Here is an 18351-nt window from a genome sequence, read left to right on the forward strand (position 1 = left end):
CTGGAGGACTTTGTGCCATTCATCCTAGTATGATTGGATTCTGTTCAACATCCCAAGTAATGTTCGCCCTTTTCATGTTATTTCCACTGCTTGAAGTGATTTTTACGGCATAGGAAAGAAAGCCTCCCTGGATATTTATGCTAATCCATTAGTTCTAGCTCGAAGTTTGCCCTTAGTTGTCTCGAAGTTAGCTGCTTGCATGAGTAGCTTGGCTTGCTCATGCGGAAAAAAAAAAGTAATAAGGGAATTTATATCCTATCGGTATATAGGATCTAGAATTTAATAGAATTGTTGACATATTTTTTTTTAAATTCAATTAGTTATATTTCGAAAAAAATAAAAAAATAGATATATTTTTAACAAATGACAAAATAAATTATTTATTAAAAATAATATAGTATAATTTTTAAAAATTCTTCATATACTCAAATATTTATATTATTACTAAATAAAACTAATTTTTTTACACATTTGACAAATTAAGATATTTATCCATATGTAATTGGTAATTTCATAACCAAAAGTGTTGCTTGATGGACATCAATATTATTATTCATAGGCACAATATTCTGTTTATTGTAACGATGTTCATTTTTTATTCCGATAATTTTTAGAGGTTCATTATTTTAGTAAAACATGTTCATCATTTATGATTTGCATGTTCATTAATTTATTCATATTAATTTAGTAGTTATAACTTTATATTATATATATTTCTCATATCATTATGAATTATTATTTTTAGATGAAAATGACATTGATTCTTTATAAAAGTTAGATTCACTGTTTTTATAATACATATTGAAATATTTTTGTATTGATATAAACATTCATCACTTATAAATATAATATTAATTAGTTTATTAATGGACATTCATCATTAATGAACAGCAAATTCATTAATTGATTCGAACGGAATATATAACATGGAGATAATGTAAATCGTCTTAGGTTAGGAGAACATTAATTGTAGAGAAGGGTCTTAGTAAGAGGGAGGACCAAGGAAATGAGGGGACTCAAAATTGTGAGGGAGGTTTGGTTGACGTTAGTACACTAGTCTCTCCTGAAAAAGACCATCATGCATGTGTTGGGGTGGATACCGAGGCCTTGCAACATAAGGTTAGACATCCTATACAATATTATGAGCAGGTCCACGCTGAAGGCTTTGTAAGTTCTATGTCTAATTTTTCGGCAGTGGGGCCTTCTAGAGGATTTAATTATGAAGTAGGGGGATAGGAGTCTAAATAAAAATGATGGATCTGGTTCCTTAGAATCACAGTAAGAGTAGGATAAGAAGTAAATGGAAACGGTTAACTTGAATAGCTAATGGACATTCTGAGGACACCCCCATAGGAAGTGAGGAGAGGATAGGCAGGGTTCATAGCAGATTAGATGAGAGGTATACGAGTTGGAGAAGGGTGGCAAAAGGATTTGTATTGATGGTGACTCACCAGAAAGATCGGCAGTGACTGGTAACCAGTCCCGCTGGAAGCTATAAAAATACTGAGCTGGAACCTTTGTGGATTGGGCAATCCACGAATGGTTCGTATGTTATAGAGGTTGGTGAAGGATGTACACCCACAAATTTGTGTTTATTATGGAATCTAAGTTGAAATCTTCTAAGTTAAGTAGATTTAAGTCTTTTTTCCATTTTATTATTGTTTTCAGTTGATTGTATGGGTAGGGCTAGTTGATTGATATTACTTTGGGATAAAAATGTGGACTTTATTGTCTTAAATTTCTCAAAAAATGGAGGAATGGGGTAATATAGGCTTTTGGAGAGATACATGACTATATTGATGGCCGAACAATACGTCAAAGGACAACATACGGGCTCTTATGAAAGACTTTAATGCATTAAGCAATGATAAGTGGCTTTTGTTTTGGGGATTTTAATAAAGTGATGTATGGATTTGATAAGAAAAATACATATCCATGAATCTCTCTTCATACGAACAAGTTTAGGGATGCAATTGAGGAATGTCATTTCAATAATATTAATTTGTCTAGAATGGTATTCACGTGGACTAATGGACGAATGGGTGTTGATAACATTATAGAAAGATTGGACATGTTTCTAGCTATGGATGAATGGCTCATTTTTTTGCCTCATGCTATCTTCCTTTTTATGGATCAGATCATTGTCCAATTGTTATTGATCGAAACAAATTGTTAAGGCATGGGCAACGAAGATCAAAAGTATCTATTTTAAATCCATATGGGTAACAGATGGAAGGTGTGAGGATGTGGTTAGAGCTGCTTCGGAGGGAGGTGCATGAAATAATATTTCGAATTTATGTTCTAAATTAAAGGTTTGTGTTAATGCCCTCTCGATTTGGAATAGAAGTACTTTTGGTAATATTGGTTGAAGACTTTGAGAGTATATGCTAAAGTTGGAAAAACTCTAATTATTCAAAAGTGGTGATGATGGACATAACAAGAAGGCCGAATTCAATATGACCTGGATGAATGCCTTAAACAAAAGGAGATAATGTGAAGTCCAAGAGCTAAGTCACTGTGGTTATCTTGGGGGGACAAAAATACAAAGTTCTTTCATATGAAGGCTCCGGAGAGGAGACGGCAACCTAAAAGGTTTAAGAGATAGAGACAGTAGTTGGGTATAAAGGGAGTTGGAGATGAGGAGGGTGGTGGTTGAGTATTTTTCGGATTTGTTCCAAGGCTCAAGTTCCATTGACACTTCTCTAGTAGTTATTGCGATATCTAGCTACCTGAGTGATGATATGATCCAAATTCCTCAAGCTTCATTCTCTATTGATGATATTCTTTTTGCCCTAGAACAAATGCATCCTTGTAAGTCCTCGAGCCCAGATGGTATGTCTCTTCTATTTTTGATAAATTTTGGCACATTGTAGGTAGTGATGTTCTAGATGTAGTATTAAGTTTTTTTTTAGTTTTGGTGTTATGCCGGCTGATATTAATCATACTTTTATCACCTTGATCCTTAAAATAAAATCTCGTGAGTCTTTAAAGGATTTGTGCCCGATTAGTCTATGTAGTGTGATTTATAAGGTGATATCTAAGACATTGGTTGATCGCTTGAAATTAATATTTCTTGATTTGATTAATGAGTCTCAAAGTGCTTTTGTACCTAGTAGATTGATTACTGACAATTACATTATTGCTTTTGAGCTTTTTCATTCTATGAGGTTGAGAATGAATGGGATGAATGGTTCTTTTGGTTTTAAGCTTGACGTGAGTAAAGCCTGTGATAGGGTTGAATGACCATATTTAGAGAGAGTGATGATCAAAATGAAATTCTCTTCTCATTTTATTTGGCTTATTTTTCCTTTGTCATTTTTTTTTTTTTTTTATTAATGGTATTCCTAACGACTTTGTTAAGCCTAGTAGAGGACTTCGGCAAAGAGATCATTTTTCTCCATATTTGTTTATGCTTTGTGTAAAAGGGGTATCATCTGTGTTGACTAAAGCATGTAATCAGAAAGAGATACATGGTGGAAGATCAAGTCGCAATGGTCTTGGAGTTTCACACCTACTATTTGTAGATGATGCAATTATTTTTGGCAAGCTTCAATGTTTGAGACAGAAAAGATCAAACACATTCTCAAAATTTTAAGAGAAAGCTTCAGGGTAATGCATTAATTTTGATAAGTCTAAAATTACTTTCAGCAGTAATGTAGATGCAATTATGCGAGATGCTATTAAGAGTTGTTTAGGGGTACACGAGGTTGTTCAACATTCGAAATATTTAGGGCTTTCTACCCTTATTGGAAAGTCAAATAGGGTTATCTTTTCTATGGTTGGGATAAGGTATGGAAAAAAGATGCAGGAATGGAGGAAACACTTATTATCAAGAGTGGGTAAGGAGATTTTAATCAAATCTATAATTCAGGTAATGTCTATCTACATAATGAGTTGTTTCTCATTACTCTTGGCTATTTACAACAGTATACAAAGTTTGTTTACAAAGTTTTAGTAGGGGTTGGATAACCTGAATAGAGAGATTCACTATATGAGATGGGATCGAGTATGTCTTGGAAGGAGGCGGGAGGTCTCGACTTTCAAAATTTTAGGCGTTTTAATTTGGCTTTGTTTGCGAATCAAAGTTGGCGCTTAATTGAAAATAAGTTCTCATTATGCACGAGTCTTGAAGGCTAAGTAATACCCCTAGATGTAGTTTTATGCAAGCTAATGTTTCATCAAATTTTAGCTACTTATGAAGGAGTGTTATGGAGGGTAAAACGATACTTGATAAAGGTGTGTGTTGGCGGGTAGGTAATGGTCGTGACATCAACATCTGGAATGATAACTGGATTCCGACTCTAACAAACAAGCGCCTTATGGTACAAAATATAATGCCCGCTGATGCTTTTGTTCATGAGCTTATAGATGAAGAGCTGAGGTGTTGGAAATTGGATTTAGTTTCTCAAGTATTTTTGCCATCTGAGGTCCTAGAGATTTTAAAGATCCCTATAAGCTTTAGATTGCTGAGAGATTTATTTATTAGCCTTTGTCTAGGATTAGTAAGTATGAGGTAAAATCCGAATATTTCTTATCACTTCATCATTCTTCTATGTTCTCTTCAAGAGCATCTTCTTCTAATGCCTCAAATGATGTTGGGAAGTTTATATAGAGGCTCCCAATTCCAACGAAATTGCAGCATTTTGCATGGCCCCTACTGTCAAACACTCTCCCTTGCTTTGAAAACCTGAGGAATCGTGGAATGAAGGTATCTTATGGCTGTCATTTTTGTTCTGAAACCATTGAGACAATCTTTCATATATTTAAAGGCTGCCAATGGACCCGTACCTTATGACTTCTTTCTCCATTTGGACTACGGTGTGATGGATTCCCGTTGGATGACTTTATAGAATGGTTGCTATATTTGAAGGACTAGTTGAATGCTCATTAAATGAAACTCTCTTCTAAAAGGATCAAATATTTGTCTAGAGAAGAAGCCCACTTAGCTAACTTATGGTCAACTAAATTCCCAAACTGACGAACAAGAGCTACATTAGAAAAAGACAAACAAATTTGCTTAATATCATCTATTACTAATTGTATAGGTCCCAAGCTCTCGAAAGGGCTCAAAAGTTTCTGAACCAAAATGCTAGAGTCCGACTCAACCACGATATTTGGAAAACCACACTGCAGTGCACACTGTAAGCCGAATAGTTTAGCTTGTCCATTTGTGCACTCCACATTCATTCGATTGCCGCTAGGTTTACTAGAGGAAAACATGACCTCCCCCTTTCATTACAAAGTGGAACACCTGCAACAACAATACCATCATGGAAAGATGCATCACATTCAGCTTATAGACACCGACCAATGGAGGACACCAAGGCTACTACCATTTTCTACAATCCCTACCACTCCACGAGCTTTTTGGAAATTGCTCAAGATCTAAACACCCATCCTAACCACCTCAATCTGATCCTTACTCTTTTTTTGCATGGAATTGCATGTTTCTGTCTCTCTCCAAAACTCCAAGCAATTGATATAAAATTTTGTTTCTAAATGCTGCTATAATATAGTGTTGCGAGATATTACTTTGTTTTAACGAAATTCTTTTTTATGAAAAAATGTAAATCGTCCTTAGTTAGTAAAGAGAGAAAAAAAGATTAAACTAAGGTTATATCAAATATTTATATTATTTCTTTTAACAAAGAATTAGCAAACAATAAAGAATAAAGATTGAATGTCTAAATAATAAATATTTACTGTTTGTTTAATAAACATGAATTAATAATATTTCATAAAGGCCTGGGAAATCGAGTGGAAGATAGAAGGAGATGGGCCAATGGAAGGGAAAGAAATGAAGCCCAGCCCGGAGCTTAGAAAATAGAAACCAGCAACGACATCATCATCAATGGTGGTTTTGCTGGAGTTGATGTTGCTTCCTTATCGTATAAAGAAAAACCTTTGACTTAACCCCTCCGCTACTCATTCGGCTCAACTTGGTCAATAAGAAGGAAATGGCGACTGTAATAGGAGGGACGCCGTGGATCAGAATGAGGGTAATTCCAGATCTTGCTCCTCCTATGTCTATTTGGTGCCCTTCCTTTTTTGTATACAAATACAATCATATTCAAAACCATCAACTTCGGAGGAGTCGGAACTTCTCTGTCTCTGCTGGTGGTGGTGGTGAAGAAGGACAAGTGAGAGTGCGTTTTGCACCATCACCAACTGGGAATCTCCATGTTGGCGGTGCCAGAACTGCCCTCTTCAATTACCTTTTTGCTAGGTTCTTTGCTTTATTTTCCATCACTGGATTGTATTTTTTCAAAACTTGTTTGTTTTCTTATTTCAAGAATTGAACTTTTTTCAGGTCAAAAGGAGGGAAATTTGTGTTGAGGATAGAGGACACTGACTTGGAAAGGTCTACTAAGGAATCTGAGGATGCTTTGCTCCGTGATCTTACTTGGCTTGGCCTTGATTGGGATGAAGGTTCTTTCTTTATATACTCGTTAGCTTTTATTATTGACCATCATTTATATTACGTTTCATATCCCATTGCTGCTGGTGTTTCAATATTATATTATTATCATTCTCTAACTAAAGTTCTATTCTAGGACCTCACGTCGGTGGAGATTATGGTCCATATCGGCAGTCTGAAAGGAATTCTTTGTATAAGCAATATGCTGATAAGCTTTTGAATTCTGCCCATGTTTATCGTTGCTTCTGCTCTAATGAGGTAATGTTCTTCCAAACACCTTTGCGTCTTCTATCCAGTTTATCTCCATTCTTATTTGTCAAACAAATTATCTTCATCACCATTATTATCTTGTCAACTTAGTATTTGGATGCAGTTAACAACTTTGGGTTTCTTGTTTTTGTGGATTGTTATTACTTTATGATAATGTTGTATCTATAAGTAGCTGTGTGCAATTCAGTTTAATTTCATGATGTATAGTTTTTTCTGTTCTTTGCTCTATGAACTCAGAGCTTGATTGTTATCTGTATTCTTTGTTTTTGAGCTATTAATTATTCTTTTGGTTGATTGACCAAAATAGAGAAAAAAAGCTTACATCTATATCCACTTTATTTGGCTCATTACATCTATATCCACTTTATTTGGCTCACACTTTTTTTCTATAAGATTTTTACTTTTTCTTTTGTCATGGAACATAGAAATCATATTCAACTCATTGCCATTTATCATAGTTTCTCTCCAGGAGCTTGAAAAAATGAAGGAAATTGCAAAACTAAAACAATTGCCTCCGGTGTACTCTGGAAAGTGGGCCACTGCTACAGATGAAGAAGTACAAGAAGAACTGGCGAAGGCAACTCCTTACACATATCGATTTCGTGTGCCAAAAGAGGGGAGTTTGAAAATTAATGATCTGATACGGGGTGAAGTAAGTTCCATTTTGCTCATCGGTCACCCATTTTCATTAAACTTCTCTTCTTAATTTTCTGTTGTAATTTCACTGATATAATTTAAACAACGAAAAAGAGGGTAGGTGTGGAGTTGGCTGAGGCTTTGGGGTCTCGCTACACAATGGATGCATTGAGCCTTAGTTGCTAGGATAACAAGTTTGTCTGGTGTAATCTTCATTTTAGATTGTCGATCCTTTCCTTTAAATCAATTTTATGACCACAAATATTATACTTTTTATTTTATTATGTAGCCACTGTAAATATTTAGACTTTGAACCCTAAATGAATGCCGTGAAGGTCAGTTGGAACTTGGACACTCTTGGAGATTTTGTGATTATGAGGAGCAATGGACAACCTGTGTACAACTTTTGTGTTACTGTTGATGATGCTACCATGGCCATCTCACATGTTATAAGGTAATTGGTATGATCCCTATAAATAGTATTTGCAGATAAGAGTGCTATACGACATTTTCCTCCTGTTCACTACCTTTACAGCTCTACATTTTTGTTTGTGGCATGTGGATTGTGTACCTTTCCTTTTTCATCTTATTCTGAAAATTGCATTTCAGAGCTGAAGAGCATTTACCAAATACTCTAAGGCAAGCACTGATATATAAGGTATTATCAATTTTGCTTCTAAAGGCACATACACTTATATACTCACACATGCACATTTCTTTTCTACCATTTTCAAGAGTAGTTGATTACTTATCTGAATATGATTCTCCAACAGGCTCTTGGATTTCCCATGCCTTTATTTGCACATGTTTCTTTAATTCTTGCTCCTGATCGGAGTAAATTGTCAAAACGGCATGGTGCAACTTCAGTAGGTCAGGTACTTTTCAGTTCTGTTGCAAATCTTCGTCCTGGTCATTTCTAGGGTGTGGATTTACTTTTTTATTTTTATTTGTTACATTCTTAGGGTGCATTATCTTTTCTTAGGGTCCATTATCGTTTTGCGTTTAGTAATTTTGAAAGCAAAGACAGAGACAGATGTTTCCGGTAGTGAATAACCATTATTTAACAGTTCAGGGAGATGGGATACTTGCCTCAGGCAATGGTGAATTACCTGGCGCTTTTAGGTTGGGGTGATGGCACAGAAAATGAATTTTTCACCCTTGATCAACTTGGTTAGTGCTGTACTTTATAGTTTATGGATATATTTATAAACTTTTTTCGAATGTTAAATTGTTCGGGTTTGAATTTACTTGGAACTTTTCTTAATGCAATTTCACAGTTGAAAAGTTCTCCATTGGACGTGTTAACAAAAGTGGTGCCATTTTTGACTCTACAAAGTTAAGGTAATCATGACACTTCTGATTTCAGTTGTTGAGAAACACTGGTCCTTCACTCAGGCTGCCATCCCTATCTTGATTGCATGTGGTTGAAAGCATGCTGTAATTATTGTATTTCGATTTTGTATTGCAATTTTTTTTGTAAATCATTGTTATGTTTCCAAGTTGTAGAATTTGACCTTTCCGTCCCTTGCAAAACTTTGCTAAGTTAATTTCTTCTCAACATTTTCTCCTGTAAAACTAAAAAAATTCTACAAATTGGAGGTGGATGAACGGTCAGCATTTAAGAGCGCTTTCATCAGAAAAGTTAATCAACCTTATTGGTGAACGCTGGAAGAGCATTGGTATCCTTGTGGAGTCAGAAGGATCATTTATAGAAGTAAGGTTCATCTCTTTAAATTTTCACATGCATTTTTCTGATACTTATTACTTCCCATAGGCAGGGATTTTTTTGTCTGCATGAGCAGCAAGACAGTGATAGGAAGATTGATTTTGGTTGCACTTCTCTTTTCATCTTAAAAATGGAATTCTATTTATTAGTACTATTTATGATGATTCATACACTTTACAAGCCTAAAAGTGGCATTTGCTACTCATTGTTTTAGTAAAAAGCCGAATTACCTGCATGGATGAAAAGATGCTCCCAGGATCTATGTTAAGGTCATGAATGATAATCTTATCTTTGTTAGATTGATCTAAACAGCTCTTAGCCATACTCAATGCATACATGTCATCGTTTAACTTAAGTTTACCATTCTCCATATGCATTTACTGTTTGCTGATATTTCTTTATCTGAGTCATGCATTGAGAAGTAAATAATGGTACTCACAGTACAATTTTGTGCAAACAGGAAGCTGTTCAGTTGCTTAAGGATGGGATTGACTTGGTAACTGATTCAGATAAAGCACTCTCAAATTTGCTATCTTATCCCTTACATGCTACTTTAGTGAGGTGATTCTTGAAGTTCTCCATCTCAGATTTTGAGTCTCGTGATGTGTTATTATTTGGCATCGTCTTTTTGGCCTTTTGAATTTGTATCCTACTAGAATGACTTGACTTGCTCTCTACCTTGTAATTCAAGGTTAAAATGCTTTTGAGAGATGCATCAACTGTAGGTATTGTATCTTGGTATAGTTGTAGATTTGTTTGTCAGAAAAGAAGACTTGTATATCAGACTCTTCAGCAACTTGACTGTTGGTTGGCTTCATTAGGATCTTTGGGTTCATTGCGTTTGTGGGTTCATATTGGAGACCCTCATCGATTTCCTGTAATTTGTTGAGTAGATTTGGCAAGAATTGCTGTTTGTTTTTTAACAGAAGACTGAATCCCATAATTTAATGACCATGATATCTTCTGAGTTATGTTTGACGTATTCAATTGAGTCGGCTCTTTTGATAACCAACTTAACTATTTGGTGACTGACCATAGTTAACTTCCTTATGTGATTAGTTAGAATAGTTAGCTAACTTTATCTGCACTATCTGCAGTCCAGAAGGTAAGACTGTTGTAGAAGATAAGCTTTTCGAAGTTTCTTCCAGCCTCTTAGCTGCATATGACAGTGGTGAACTTCTAAGTGCACTAGAAGAAGGGCCTTCAGGCTGGCAGAAGTGGGTGAAGAACTTCGGCAAATCTATGAAACGCAAGGTGGATACCGATTGTGTAGAATGATACCAGTATTGTTTTACTGTAGTTTGATATCCGTCCCTCTGATATAGAAATAATGCTTCCTGTAATACATGCTATTTGACGAATTATTTTGGCTATTCTCCATCATTTTCTATGGCAGGGGAAATCACTTTTCATGCCGCTGAGGCTGCTGTTAACTGGAAAGCTCCATGGTCCAGACATGGGTGCTAGTGTGATCCTACTGCATAAGGCAGGAAATTGTGGCATCGTTTCTCCACAAGCTGGATTTGTGACATTGAGCGAAAGGTTTGAAATGCTGAGGCAAGTTGACTGGGAAGCCCTAAACAAGGATCAACCTCCCTTGGAGCCTGCTGCTACTGTATCAAACTGAGAAAAACCATGTCATGATCTGCTAATTTTTAACTTCACCTTTTTGTAATTGATTCTTCTGAAAGGCATTTGATGAGGGAAGTTCCATGTATACAATATCGCTTGTAATCCGGATCCGCCTGTTTCATACTCGCTGAGATGAGTTTAGTGCTTTTTCCTTTTCTTTTGATTCAAGAAAGTTGGGGCTTTCAGGAAGGATGATTATCGGTTTGATTATTGTTTGTATGATGAACACTCGGATATGCTATGCAGATATCATCTTTGAACCAACCATACAAAGAAATTGAAAAATTCAGCAGAGATTTCTATCAAATTCCTTTGTTTTAAACTGCCCTTCAACAGAAATGCTCTCATTTCTAGCACGATATTCCTAGCAATTCAATGATAACGTCAGTGGGCTATTTCATGTTTGGAAATAATTTCAAAATGAATGTGTAGATGTACAATCAATTACCAGAATTAAATATATTTCTCTCTACAAAATAATTTCTACAGCAGTTTTTTTCTATATCAAATTACATGCGGCATCGTTTATCTTCGAGTTTGGAATATAACAACCAACTTTCGACAGTATCTTCCCAAAATGCAAATCACATTAGCCAGTCTTCGGTATCTGCTAACCACAACACACATGGATCAGAGTATTTGCCTTAAAATGCTATAGGATCCCAATCTCTTTAAAGAACAAAAACACTTCAGCCACATTTGTTTTCCGAGTCGGATTCAGGTGGAATCCAATTATCCTCTACAATTCATTCACAATCACAGGGCGCAGCAACCAAACCACAGATTGGCTATTGGATCCCAATTAATGAGTGAACCTTGTCTCTGCAGAACAGTTACCAGTGTTGGGGGAGAGCACTACTCAGCCACAAGGGATTCTATTTCTCTGTCTCCCATATCGGCCATATCAACACAGGGTTTAGAAGGAAAGACAAAAACAGTAGCTGCAGCAGTAGATGGTTGAAACCCAGCTGAATATCTCACGGATGTCACTGTAACTCGAGGCAACTGTTGCAAACCTGAAGCAAGCGGTACAATCTTGTAACCAAGGAGGTGCTCTGATTTTGGAAGAACAAAAACTGTGTCACTGTGAGATCCGGCTAATACAAAACTCTGCACATCTGCCAATGAGAAATTCAACTCTTGAAGCAACGGTGTCTGGTTTCGAATTTTAACTGAGTACGTAAATGGATCTCCGAGAATGGCATAGGGAGGACATTCCACAATCAAAACCAGTGGAGATAACTCTACATTTACATCAGGAAGTTTATGTCTAGTCGAAACCCAAGCTTCTGTAGCAGAATGAAGCTGATCTTTATTTTGAGAATCTCTCCTCCATTTTAGAGAGACTGACCCTAGGTTGACATTTGATGATTCCACCTCAGGAATGACAGTAAAAACCTTTTTGAACTCTTCTCCTGGTACAAGGCACGCAGGGCCTAAAAGATCTTCACCACTGTGTTGCAAGCTAAATAACCTTTCAGTATCGTCATCTACTTCAATGGACATGGATTGTAACTGTAATGGCACCTCACTGCAGTTTTTGGCACTAACAACTAGTACACTTGTTTCATTGAGAGGCAATGATGCACTCTGATCAGAATTAGGGTTTGGCTTGAGCTTTGAAAGCAAAAGTGGATCCTGCCGAAATGGCAGCATAAATTGATGGCTAATTAGAAGTGCATTCTTTCCTTCAATTTGCAAGCTCTTGTGGACATGGACTTTTTGTGAAGTCATTTCGTTGTTATCTGGGAAATAGCCCAATGATACAAAGAGCATAATCGGTTTGGGTCGATGCCACTTTATTTCTAGTTTGCAGGACCATGATTCTCCATCTTGGAGAAATGGAACAGAAATCAAACCAAAGGACTGCTGAATTTTTATGATTTTGTCAGGACCTGTTTGAGATTCACCCTCTCCTTCTGGTCCACTAACACCAAGAAGCTCAACATGATGGCTATCCATAGAGAACGGTTCTGCTTCCCTTGGACTAAACAACCCACCTCCTCTTACATCCACCAGATTGATTTTTAACTCGCCAGAAAATACAGAATGACCCTTGGAGGCCACAGTAACAGGAATTACAAAGCACTCTCCAACCAATGCAGGTCCAGTGGCACCTAAAATAAGATCCACTTGTGGGTCTGGTTCTTCGACCTGAGCAACCTTCTGACCGGAGAAGGCGAGAGCAGGATCCTTGATTGGAAAAGTCTCCACACGGTCTTCAAACTTCCAAAGAGGCAAATCATCCATTGAAGCAGGATTTTCAGCTCTGCAGCAGATTGTGAAGTGGGGCCCCATTTTTGCAACGACATATATACACTCCAGCTTCCCACTCTGTTCTGCATATACAAAACATTTGACGTCATTACATTAGGACTCAGGAGCAAATGAATGATAAAGAATTTCTTGTACAAGGGGATACAGAAAGAAGACTTGAAATTTTTTTCATTGTAAGCAAGCCTCCACCAGAGACCATAAGTCAATAAGACAAAACAAGCCTATCAAACCAGTCAAATTGTTGTGAGACTTGCAGATTCCATAGAGATATATGGTATATTTACAAATACATGGTGCACCTTCATGATATGTTTGATGAGCAAAATTACTTCTATTTTAAAAACTTATGAACCACATGTGCAATAACATCCTTTTCTCTCCTCTCTCACAAGCGCGGACACAGAATAGAAAAAAAAAAAATCATGCATAACGCCATTGAAAACTACCCAAGTACTGGCATAATTCATTGCATTGGGTTGTGATGTGTTGCCTTATCAAAATTGGGGTGTCCACTACAATCCATCAAAGCTACATCACTTCATTGACAAGGCCATAAAAATACATTGCACAGAAATCCCTAGAAAACGAGACAAGTATCAGATCAAGGTAATAGCAATGATCCTGCACGTGTTCAATCTAGTTCAAAAACTCACTCAAGAGAAACCACAAGGAAAAGTCATCATGTATCTAGCTGACCATGTAAAGAATGAGAAAACATTTAAGACTGCATGAGAAACTAACTGACCAGATGTGATGGCATATGTCAAACGAAGCCACTTATTTGTAACAAGCGCCAGAGAAGGAGCAGTTTCAGTCCGTCGCCCTTGTAGGCCAATGGACATTGCAGCAGATGGAGGTTTTTGAGAATTTAGGATAATAAAGTTACAGTCTGATTGATTAAACTGCACTTCTACTTGATCTATATCAATGGTAACAGGTAATTGTGATAGAAGCGACAGTGTAAGCAAGGTCGGTACACCGGGTTTAATTATCTGTTCATGAAAAGCAACTGAAGCAAGAAGTACCATCCTAAGGGGGCTGACAAGATCAATCTCAAGATGCAATGGATTATCTCTGTTCACATGGAGAATTCCGTTATCATCAACAGACATCAACCCTGTTTCTCCATTGACAAGCTGAAAAACCTCCTTGTGTATAATCTCTTTCTGCTCAAGACTTGCAGGACCAGCTGGACCAAATTCTTTAGATCTGAAAGACTGGATCCCTGTACCGGATGATATTGGCAATGCAGCCATTTCAAGAGAATACTCTATAAATTCCTCGACTATTCCACATTTCCTTGAGCACTCGCGCAAAAAACCCAAGACCTCCCACAATAAAGTGACCCATCCTTCTTGTCTGTATAGAACTGCAACACTATCAAAAAAAAATTTTGCATTCTTTAAGTCACCCACTGAAAAATATTCCCTAGCCATCTGGAACCCACAAAGAGAAGCCATCCTCTGGGCTTTGAGATTGATGTATGAGTCATAAGATCTTTTAAGAAGAGCAATAATTTCAAAAGAATCTTGAAATCTTTTCCCTTCTGAAATAGCATAATAAGTGTACTCTTCATCAGCAAGACTGCAAAGCCAGGTGAAAAATATCTAGAATTAGTGAAAGATTGGTTTAAGCACATGTTTGATTTCAACAAGCAAAGACTTACGGTTGCATAGAAAATGCATCCCCTTGCTCAACTAACCGAGCAAACTGACCCACATAAATTGAAGGTTCCACAGATTCAGCTCTACCGTCAGTCTCATCAGCAGTTTGTAACATTGACAGTGCAAGTTCCAAAGATGTTCTCTTCTCCTTTAGGTAGTGACCAGCTAACTGTTTCGAAATCCAGTAACGGTAAATGAATAGAGTAAAAGTATAATGTGATTAAATAATTAATTTTTTTTTTTTAATTTCCAAATTATAATTCGATAAAAAGATGTAAATTTACATATATTTTGGCAGGTCATATAATTACTGTTTAAGTTATGCAACCAGTGAATAACTAAGATGGTGTAATCTAGCTTAGATGAGCTGTACTAATGCCAATATCATTTTCTTACTCTTTTGACACATCTTCAGAAAATCTACCAGGTAGTTCCATTCGTGAAACATATATAGGAGAAATTGCAATGTTTGAAATTTTAGAGATGCTTTAAACTGAAATAGTTTATTAAGAGAATATGGCATCCAAAATTCAACACAAGATGAGTAACACACAGTAAAAGACAGAACCTCAACCTTATAAGTTGATAACCTATTCAACCAGTTGTAGAATTGATCAAGGTCACACAGATAATCCATGGGCAAGAAAGTGACAACCAGCTCAGGTTAAAAAAAAAGAGCCACTCATCAGAAATCATGACAACCAATGCCAAGATTTTTAATCGTGACATAAAAAATGATACCAATAGCACGCATTTTTATCAACTCCTACAAGGATGACCAGCTCACAGTTATGACAGGCACAAGGAAGATAAGAACAGAATCACCTTTTAATATTTGACTTTTTCTTTCTCGTGACAAATCTCTCAATGCAGAAGATCAACCATTGGATTGTAAGATCATAATCTAACAGGTCTCATACACAAAGAAGATAGAAAAGCAATACAGTTCGACCAATTATCCTTTCAGCACTCATTAAATTCTAAATACAGTAACTTAACATGAATCAAAATCATTATCACCAACCAGATGTCAGCATGTCCTGATTAGTGCATTCTGTCATCTTTCCTATCCCTCCTTTCTTTTCCTCATGCTTTTTGAAGACCGTAAAAAGAATTAAGGGAAAAGGGTCCACAAAAACTTTGCAAAAATCAATCACATAAATGAGTTAAAATTCCAGTAAGGTCAGGCAGGTCTATTAGGGTCCTCGCCTGATAGTAATAAGCTGGCTGAAATTCCCATTCAGTCAAAGACCTGTCTGCAGTGGCTAAAGTTGGACTAGTAGGGCTAGTAAGGGCTTTCGAACTGGTCTCAAGCAATTCAGCAAATACCAAAAACTGTCTGCTCATCCATTCCCAGTGAAGAAAAATAACTTCTGCTGCTCCTAAAAGCTTCTTGTAAGAAGCAATGTGTTGACGGAACCATGTAATGGCTTCTATAACCTTTCCGCCATGTAACAATAAAGTTGATATTTTGAAATGAAGTTGCTCAGCAACAGTTTTTATCTCAACCAAGCGCTGAATGACTGGCAACCTATTCGTGGTGGCAACCATCTGCATTAAATGCACGTGTAAACAACTGGAAATGCTTACCCATGCTAACAAGTGGCTACAGATAAGTAATAATAGAGCAGCACATAAATAGAATATGACCAACGAAGGGACAATGCAAAATTACCTCACGCAGTATATGATATGCATCCTCATAAAATTTCAAAGCTTCAGCCCAGTCTCTCCGGAATTCTGCATACACAGCAACCTAGCAATTCATGGAAGAAGCATTGAGAACTTTGAACAGACTCATAGTTTACATCACATTTTAATAAGTTGTAGAACTTGTAGTTTATGTAGACTCATCCAAACGAAATACACAAAGAAAACGAACTACAAAATACTACAAGGTCATTCCATGTGCATTACTAAGTTGAAGGTCTTTTTACCATTAATGTATAGTGAAAATCATGGCTGACACTCATTCATGTGAGCCAAACATCAATGGCGACCAGGAAAATCAGTCTTATTAGCAGTGCAAGAACTTTATCAAATTGTTACAACCTACAAAATTGCTTGTTTAATGCTGAATATGGCTACTTGCAGCAGATAAATGAAACTTTAATGTACTAGGCCGACAATATGATGCAAATTGAAGTCAAAATGCAAGAAATATGGTTTGATGGACTGAATTCAGTAACAAGGCATGTACATATCCTCAAGTGAAAAATACAAGAAAAAGGCATACTTTGAAGCAATAACGAATATTCAACTCATGAGAATTGAAACTCTTCTTTTCAACGCGTGTTTTAATCCTGCGACCTTCATCTCTGTAATAAGTATTAGCTAATTCAGCAAATATGCTGCCCAGCCTGCAAATTAGTGCACAATATAAACAAAAAATATTCTCTGCAGAAAAATAACCAAGAAAAGATAACACAGAGAGAGAGAGAGAGAGATACTTGTTGAGAGATTGTTTAAGGCGTACAGAATCAGCAGGGTTGAAGAGAATAAGGGATTTAGAGTCCAATTCAGCACGCTTGCGGAGTGCATTTATTCGGTCTTCATTGATATCATCTGCATTATTATTTAATAAAGTTTGATATTAGCAAGCATATATAACATTAAAAAGAGAGAGATAGAGAGAAATTAGTGTTAGAGTTGAGTGATACCAACGGGAGAAGAATGAACAACAATGACAACCAATTTGATGCTCTTAGGACGAATCAAGGTTCTGTCCGCAACGAAAATGAAAAAAAATAAAATAAAATGTAGATCAAAAACTGAAAATTGAGCAAATAAGAAAGGAAAAGAAGAGGCGAAAATACTTGAGATCCTCAAGGTCGGAGCAGAGCTGAAGCCACTGAGCGGGATCACCAGAGACATGATCGGAGGTAAATAGAGAAGCGACGACGGAAGGAACCTTAGTGCGGTGCTTAAGAAGCCAGTCTCTCTTAATAATACCACCGGCAGTAGGAGGAAGATTTCTATCGGAAAAAGAGTTCAAAAGGAGAGAGATCTTAGACAAGTCGGGCAAAGCTAGTGTGTTCATTGGAGGCTGCTCCGCCAACAGATGCGTTGAGATTACCGGATGATGCTCTCCACATCCTACCAACGCTATCAGACTCACCGGCGGTGTTCTCAACTCCTCCGGATACTCTTCCATGTTTCCTTCCTCTCAAATCAAATGCAACTGCCACTGCTACTCTCCTTTTTTCTTCTTCGCCTGCTGTGCTCCTAATTTCTTCGATCTTGCTAACCACTCGGATTTATTCGAACACACGTCGTTTCAATTAAAAAGAACAAAAATATTAACAGCCATCTTATGCCAAACGACATGTCACACTTACCAACTGGCAAGATATTCGATTTTTGCCTGCGTAGTTTTATCAAGCCCAGTAAAGCCCAATTCCACCTCTCATTATACTACTCAGCTCCTAAAGCTCGCCACCTTAATTTAGCTGAGATCTCCATTTATCAACTTAATCAGCTTTAATTAATACTTCTTGTTGGCTGCAAAATGGATTTAGGCGTGCGACGTTGTATGGTACACGAACTCAACTCTCATTGAATTTTGCGCGCAATGGGATTGTAAATTTCAAATACTTTTCGGCGACAATTTATTTAAATTCACAAAATAATATAAATTATAGAATCTGAATACAAAGAAAACTTAATTCATGAAATAATTTTAATTCATCTCATTTACACGCTTTTGAATAAATAAATTATTTTTTATT

The 18351-nt window shown here is 36.7% G+C and overlaps 2 protein-coding genes across 3 annotated transcripts; one reads left to right on the plus strand and one right to left on the minus strand.

Annotated features, from left to right (window-relative positions):
- The first annotated feature begins 5844 nt into the window (after positions 1 to 5844).
- Positions 5845 to 10946, plus strand: LOC8275692 (glutamate--tRNA ligase, chloroplastic/mitochondrial). Its single transcript, XM_002532440.4, has 13 exons — positions 5845 to 6226; positions 6311 to 6429; positions 6555 to 6676; positions 7158 to 7340; positions 7660 to 7778; positions 7934 to 7982; positions 8098 to 8199; positions 8392 to 8494; positions 8602 to 8665; positions 8924 to 9038; positions 9511 to 9611; positions 10148 to 10304; positions 10447 to 10946. Exons 1-13 carry the CDS (start codon positions 5958 to 5960, stop codon positions 10675 to 10677), a joined length of 1734 nt encoding a protein of 577 aa, XP_002532486.1. The 5' UTR covers positions 5845 to 5957; the 3' UTR covers positions 10678 to 10946.
- A 171-nt stretch (positions 10947 to 11117) lies between these two features.
- Positions 11118 to 17971, minus strand: LOC8275693 (trafficking protein particle complex subunit 11). 2 transcript variants are annotated; one of them, XM_048375079.1, is made up of 9 exons: positions 17440 to 17971; positions 17284 to 17345; positions 17074 to 17188; positions 16860 to 16983; positions 16299 to 16379; positions 15833 to 16174; positions 14662 to 14792; positions 13705 to 14543; positions 11118 to 13021 (listed from the first exon to the last, which is right to left on the minus strand). In XM_048375079.1, exons 1-9 carry the CDS (start codon positions 17775 to 17777, stop codon positions 11538 to 11540), a joined length of 3516 nt encoding a protein of 1171 aa, XP_048231036.1. In that variant the 5' UTR covers positions 17778 to 17971; the 3' UTR covers positions 11118 to 11537. The 2 variants fall into 2 exon arrangements, with proteins under 2 accessions (XP_048231036.1, XP_002532487.1); XM_002532441.4 differs by having other exon boundaries at positions 14626 to 14792; positions 17440 to 17969.
- Positions 17972 to 18351: the final 380 nt, after the last annotated feature.

The sequence above is a fragment of the Ricinus communis genome, chromosome 5 (genome assembly GCF_019578655.1).
Source record: "Ricinus communis isolate WT05 ecotype wild-type chromosome 5, ASM1957865v1, whole genome shotgun sequence".
NCBI classification, from domain to species: Eukaryota; Viridiplantae; Streptophyta; class Magnoliopsida; order Malpighiales; family Euphorbiaceae; genus Ricinus; species Ricinus communis.

Coding starts and splice junctions, on each gene's coding strand:
- LOC8275692 (XM_002532440.4), top strand. CDS start 5,958: ATGGCGACTGTAATAGGAGGGACGCCGTGGATCAGAATGAGGGTAATT. Junction 8,495..8,601: donor TTTCACCCTTGATCAACTTG/GTTAGTGCTGTA, acceptor GCAATTTCACAG/TTGAAAAGTTCTCCATTGGA. Junction 9,612..10,147: donor TTACATGCTACTTTAGTGAG/GTGATTCTTGAA, acceptor CACTATCTGCAG/TCCAGAAGGTAAGACTGTTG.
- LOC8275693 (XM_002532441.4), bottom strand. CDS start 17,777: ATGGAAGAGTATCCGGAGGAGTTGAGAACACCGCCGGTGAGTCTGATA. Junction 17,346..17,439: donor TCCGACCTTGAGGATCTCAA/GTATTTTCGCCT, acceptor CGTTGCGGACAG/AACCTTGATTCGTCCTAAGA. Junction 16,175..16,298: donor CATATCATATACTGCGTGAG/GTAATTTTGCAT, acceptor CATTTAATGCAG/ATGGTTGCCACCACGAATAG.